This window comes from Helianthus annuus, chromosome 17 (assembly GCF_002127325.2).
Source record: "Helianthus annuus cultivar XRQ/B chromosome 17, HanXRQr2.0-SUNRISE, whole genome shotgun sequence".
Taxonomy (NCBI): Eukaryota; Viridiplantae; Streptophyta; class Magnoliopsida; order Asterales; family Asteraceae; genus Helianthus; species Helianthus annuus.
This window is the reverse complement of record NC_035449.2, coordinates 104,011,299-104,017,140: the sequence shown is the minus strand read 5'-3', so window position 1 is coordinate 104,017,140 and position 5,842 is coordinate 104,011,299. Positions and strand designations below refer to the sequence as shown.

General features: G+C 40.3%; 2 protein-coding genes across 2 annotated transcripts; both read left to right on the top strand.

The window, feature by feature from the left end:
* The first annotated feature begins 518 nt into the window (after positions 1 to 518).
* LOC110924698 lies at positions 519 to 1,526 on the top strand. Its single transcript, XM_022168693.1, has one exon. The coding sequence runs from the start codon at positions 519 to 521 to the stop codon at positions 1,524 to 1,526; it is 1,008 nt and encodes a 335-aa protein (XP_022024385.1).
* Positions 1,527 to 1,933: 407 nt separating this feature from the next.
* On the top strand, positions 1,934 to 3,770 carry LOC110924699. Its single transcript, XM_022168694.1, has 2 exons — positions 1,934 to 3,279; positions 3,503 to 3,770. The coding sequence occupies exons 1-2, from the start codon at positions 1,934 to 1,936 to the stop codon at positions 3,768 to 3,770; spliced, it is 1,614 nt and encodes a 537-aa protein (XP_022024386.1).
* The last annotated feature ends 2,072 nt before the right edge of the window (positions 3,771 to 5,842 follow it).

Below are 5,842 nucleotides of genomic sequence, written 5' to 3'. Positions count from 1 at the left end.
TATGGAGGGGTTCAATGAAACGAATGAATTTATGATGGAAGGTACTCTTAATCCTAACGCAAAAAAAGGGGCAAGCACTCCTTATTCCGGGGTTACAAATGGTTAGTCTCGCCTTCTGGAACATTAGGGGGTTGAACCGCCCTCTGAAACAAAAAGAGGTTCGAGCTATAGTTAAAGATAAAAAACTTAGTCTCTGTGCTGTTCTTGAGTCGCATGTTGAAGTCCATAACCTTAGTAAGGTATGTAAGTCGGTTTTTCGCCATTGGGATTGGACTTCGACTGGGGGTGTTTGTGATAGAGGTACCCGTATAATTATAGGTTGGGATCCGGAGGTCTTTGATGTTATGGTTTTATCTCAAACTGCGCAAGTTATGCATATTCAATTATTTCTCAAAGAGGACAAGAAGTGGCTTTATTGTTCGGTGGTGTATGCGGCGAATTACTATGTTACTCGTCGTGATCTTTGGTCCCATCTTTTGTATCACAAGTAGTTGGTAGGTGATAAACCGTGGCTTATAATGGGGGATTTTAATTCCGCTCTTCACTTAGATGATAAATCTATTGGTGTGTCTTCTATTTCCACGGGTATGAAGGACTTTCAAACTTGTGTTGCAAATATTCAGGTGATGGACATCAATCAGTCAGGTCTCCATTTTACATGGAACCAAAAGCCAAAAAAGGGTGTAGGTCTTCTCAAGAAAATTGATCGTATCATGGGTAATCTTCCGTTTCTAGCTGAATTTCCGAACTCAGTGGCTGTTTTTCACCCGTATGGGATGTCGGACCACTCACCGTGTGTCCTTACTATGACTCGACCAAATCCTACCAAGCGTAAGCCGTTTAAATTTGCAAATTTTTTGATCCACAAACCGGATTTTCTTAAAATTGTGAAGGATATTTGGGAGGAGGATGTTAGTGGAGTTCATCAGTTCCGGGTGGTGAAGAAACTTAGATTGTTAAAATGCCCGTTGCGTGCTTTACTCTTTAAGCAGGGTAATCTTCATAAGAAAGTGGTTGATCTTCGAGAGAGTCTTAATGATATTCAATCTAAAATCGATCAAGACCCTTTGAATGCTGATCTTAGAGCGATAGAAACAAAGTTGAATTCAGATTTTCTAGTTGCCTCCCTTGATGAAGAAAGATTTTTAAAGCAAAAAGCTAAGATGGAGTGGCTTAGAGCTGGAGACGCTAACACTGCTTTCTTTCACGCTACGGTCAAAAGCAGGAACCATCGATGCAGAATTCAAGTGGTTCGGGACGTGAATGGGGTTGAACATGAGGGAGAGGCGGTTCAAGATGCTTTCGTTAAACATTATGAAAATTTTTTGGGATGTAAAGATAATCTGTCTTTATGTCCTACTCGTGATCTCTTTACGAAGCGCCTGAATCCGGATGATGCTTCTCATATGACCCGACCGGTCACGGTCGAGGAGGTTAAAACGGCCGTGTTTTCTATAGGCAGCGACAAAGCCCAGGTCCAGATGGCTTCTCTGCTGCGTTTTTTAAAGCGGCATGGCATATTGTAGGAGGTGATGTCTCGTTGGCTATTATTGATTTTTTCAATACAGGTAGATTGCTTGGTCAGATTAATCATACTCTTCTTGCCCTCATTCCAAAAAACTCATCCCCTGGATTAGTCACTGATTATCGGCCAATCGCCTGTTGTAATGTCCTCTTCAAATGCGTGAGTAAGATTATTGTGAACCGTATAAAGGATGTTCTGAACCAAGTGGTCAGTATAAATCAGTCTGCCTTTGTTCCTGGCAGAAAGATATCGGACAACATTCTTCTCACCCAAGAGCTTTTGCATAACTATCATAGACAGTCGGGTCCCCCTCGGTGAGCGTTTAAGATCGATATCCAAAAAGCATATGATACGGTTGATTGGTGTTTCTTGAAGAATGTTTTAATTGGGTTCGGATTCAATGCAAAGATGGTCGAGTGGATTATGATGTGTGTCACTACAACATCTTATTCCTTATGCGTTAATGGTAATGTGCACGGCTACTTCAAGGGCAAACGTGGTCTTCGACAGGGTGATCCTCTTTCGCCTTATCTCTTTACGTTGGTGATGGAAATTTTGACTTGTATTCTTCAGCAGGCTGCTCGAATTGATAAGTCTTTTAAGTTCCATAATAAATGCGAGAAACAACGGATTATCATTTTATGCTTTGCGGATGATTTATTCTTGTTTGCTAGAGGTGATATTAGATCAGTTCAATGTTTATTGACGTCTTTGTCAAACTTTACTAATATGTCTGGATTAGTCCCGAGTATTCCAAAGAGCACGGGGTTCTTTTGTAATGTGCCTTCTCACGTCAAAAACCATATTTTGAGCATTATGCCGTTTGTTGAAGGGTCTTTGCCGGTGAAATACCTGGGAGTTCCTCTTATTTCTTCAGGTCTTCTTTATAAAGATTGCAAGATTCTTGTTGAAAGACTGGATCAAAGGATCTCCAACTGGAAGAACAAGCTTTTATCCTTTGCGGGTAGACTTCAGCTTGTTAATTCGGTCCTCTCGTCCATGCATGTTTTCTGGTCTTCCGTGTTTATCCTCCCCAGTCGGATTATTCTCGATTTGGAAGCTAAGATGCATAATTTCTTATGGTCTTCGGATGGTTTGTTTCATAAGGGGAAGGCTAAAGCCTCTTGGAAGTCTATTTGTGTTCCGAAATATGAAGGCGGGTTAGGCATTCGCAGGATTGGTGATGTTAATAAAGCACTAATGATCTCTCATATTTGGAGCATTCTGGTTAAACGTGAATCCCTTTGGGTGGAGTGGGTCCACTCGTATAGGCTAAAAGGGCATAGCTTTTGGACGTGCAAGGCTGTAGCGACCACATGTTGTAGTTGGAGGAAGTTATTACAGCTTAGGCCTTTAATCAGGAGTTATATTTGGTCTAACTTGGGTAATGGAAGCAATACCTCGGCTTGGTTTGATTGGTGGAGCCATTTAGGTCCGCTTGGTAATTTCTTGACTCCAAGAATCATCTCAAATGCAGGGTTTTCTATTAAATCCACAGTTCAGGATATTCGTGATAATGGATCTTGGAGGTGGCCTGAGGCGTGGAGGGATTCTTATCCTGTCTTAATCCAGCTTGATAATATTCAGCTAGATCCTAGCCGTTCTGATAAGCTCTTGTGGAACGATGGTAATGACTTAGATGACTACTCTTCATCTCGGGCATGGCATTCTATTAGAGAACGTGCTGAGGAAGTAGATTGGACAAAGCTAGTATGGTTTAACCAATGTAATCCCAAGCATGCTTTTTTCATGTGGTTAGTCTTTCGTCGTAAGTTACTAACTCAAGATATAATACTGCAATGGGATTGGTCGAGAAGGAAAAATATGAATATGATGTGCTGTCTTCTGTGTTATGAGAATAATGATTCTCATAATCATCTGTTCTTTGATTGCAATTACTCCACTCAAGTTTGGATCAATGTGCGTGGTAAGGGGGGGTATGAATACTGTCTCGCCAGAATGGGATCATATTGTTAGCTGGTTAGCGGCTCGTGCGTCTTCAAAGTCAGCTATTAACTACATCAGTCGGCTCATAGTTGCAGCTTCGATCTACTTTGTCTGGCAGGAACGAAATGCAAGAATATTCAAGAACCAGACGAGACCTCCAGATGTCCTGAGTGACTTAATCGTGCAGACAGTTCGATATAAGCTAATGGGAGTTAAGTTTAAGGAGAGCTCTAATGTTCGAAGATTGCTGGAAGCTTGGGGGATTCACTCATCACGGATGGAAGATGATGGAGGCTGATTAAGTTTATCTTATGTTTTCCTAGATTGTAGTCTAGTTGTCGTTTTTGTTTGATATGGTTTAGTTCTTGTGGTTTTTTGGACTTTTACTCTCGTGGGGGCTGTCCCATGAGAGAACTAGTGTGGGCATTTCCACGCTACTTGTGCTTGTTTGGTTGTTTATATATAGAATCACCGGGGTAAAATCCCTTTACCCAAAAAAAAAATCTCGTTTCTCAAAGACGCTAGATGCGAATTCTACCTTTCGCTCGTTTGGACATTGAACATGTCTGAAGGTGTTCTCTAAACTCTCGAACCATTGTAGAAGTGCAGTCGCTCCTTGAGACCCAGAAAACTTTGATGGCTTAGCTGAGTTGAACGTCTTGAAGTTGCAGAGGGCATGATTGTTGTTGTTGGCTTGGTTCCATTGAGCAAAGAGGTTTGGGAATTGAGCAGCCATTTGCTGTGCAATGATCTCTGCCAGTTCGGCAGTTGCTATCTGGTTTTCGCGTCGAGGAGGCATTCTAAAAGAGAAAGAAGAAAGAAAACAGATGAAATGGCATTGGGTAAGAATAGGATGTTACAATTACCGGCCATAATCATGGTTGATGGTCATTTGTTTGAATCCACGAAGCAAACAAACAACACCAAGGCTGAATCAAGGCAAATAGATCCTCATAGTGTATCGCGAAGACATGCTCGCCTATAAGTGGACACTTACCCCAAGAGTTCACAGGTAAGAGTGACTGGTCCGATTATGTGGATTTGTACGAACACTCTAACCTTAGACAGAAAACCCAGGGTACAGGCATTCACTCTTCCAGTTTGCACGTGTTCACACTATTTAGGACCCAAAACTTTGATGAGAGTTTTGAAAATTCAAAGGGGTTCAAAACCTTACAATAGAGGGTTCAAAACCTAGTAATCAATCATCCTAGAACAGATGATTAGTTTTAAAAGCGGTTTTGAAATTTATGTTCTTGTTGTGGTCGTCGCCTAAGGATAGGTGACGGTATTGTTTTATGATTAAACGCAAGTGAACTCGCGTTAGGGTCCTAGGAAGGTTATAGACTAGGTCAAAGCATTACTAATAACCTAATTCCCTATAACCATTGGCTCTGATACCAACTTTTCTGTCACACCCCGACCACGTAGAACATACAAAACGTGGCGGAAACGTCGGGGAGTGTTGTAACAGAATCAATTGTTTCAAATCCATGGCAATTGAAGTTTCGTTTTATTAATCAAACATGAAAGTTTACATTGTTTTAAACAAGAACCAAAGAGTACATAACATAATTTAACTAGTTCTTGTCTTGTTTTAAGTCACTAAGGCACAGGTCCGCCTAAGTATGTCTTGATAGGTCCTATGCATCATCTCCTGAAAACATATGTGAAAATAGGTACGTCAGCATAAAAATGCGTGTGAGATACATTGGTTTTGTGAAAACGGAATTCATGACTTATGTTTGAGAAAATGTTTAGTCATGAACCTTGTAATTTGCTTTGTCTTGTAAATCATTTGAAAAACGATAAGATCGGATGATATGTATAAATAAGAGAACACTGTATGGTCAAACGGATAACCATGTAAAATGTGTTTGTATAAGATAAGTCGTTTGTAAAACAATGTCTCGTGAAAAGTGTGTTATTTGTATAAAATGTCATATGTCTCAAATTGAAATGATTCAAATAACGCTACGATATGTAATACCATACAAACACTTATATATAGGAAGTACTAGCGGCATATCCACCATGCTTGTATCATATTACACACGCCTCGTTACTTAATCACTTACTCAAACCAAACCATCAAGATGAAATGTTTAACAGTTGTGGAAATGTTTATGTATAGTCAAATGTCTATGGTCAAATGTAAATCATGTCAACGGATACAACTGGTTTACACGGTTCAATGGCTACAAACGGTTCATATAATCGAAGGGTTAAGACGGTTCACATAGTCAAATGGTTACAACGGTTCAAAATGTAGTATAATGTGTTCATATGCCGGATGAGCATATGCAACAGAAATGCAATGTAAAACAATGTACTAAGTATGCACACAATGGGCGTACGTAGCATGAAATG

Coding starts and splice junctions, on each gene's coding strand:
- LOC110924698 (XM_022168693.1), top strand. CDS start 519: ATGGGGGATTTTAATTCCGCTCTTCACTTAGATGATAAATCTATTGGT.
- LOC110924699 (XM_022168694.1), top strand. CDS start 1,934: ATGGTCGAGTGGATTATGATGTGTGTCACTACAACATCTTATTCCTTA. Junction 3,280..3,502: donor AAGCATGCTTTTTTCATGTG/GTTAGTCTTTCG, acceptor TCATATTGTTAG/CTGGTTAGCGGCTCGTGCGT.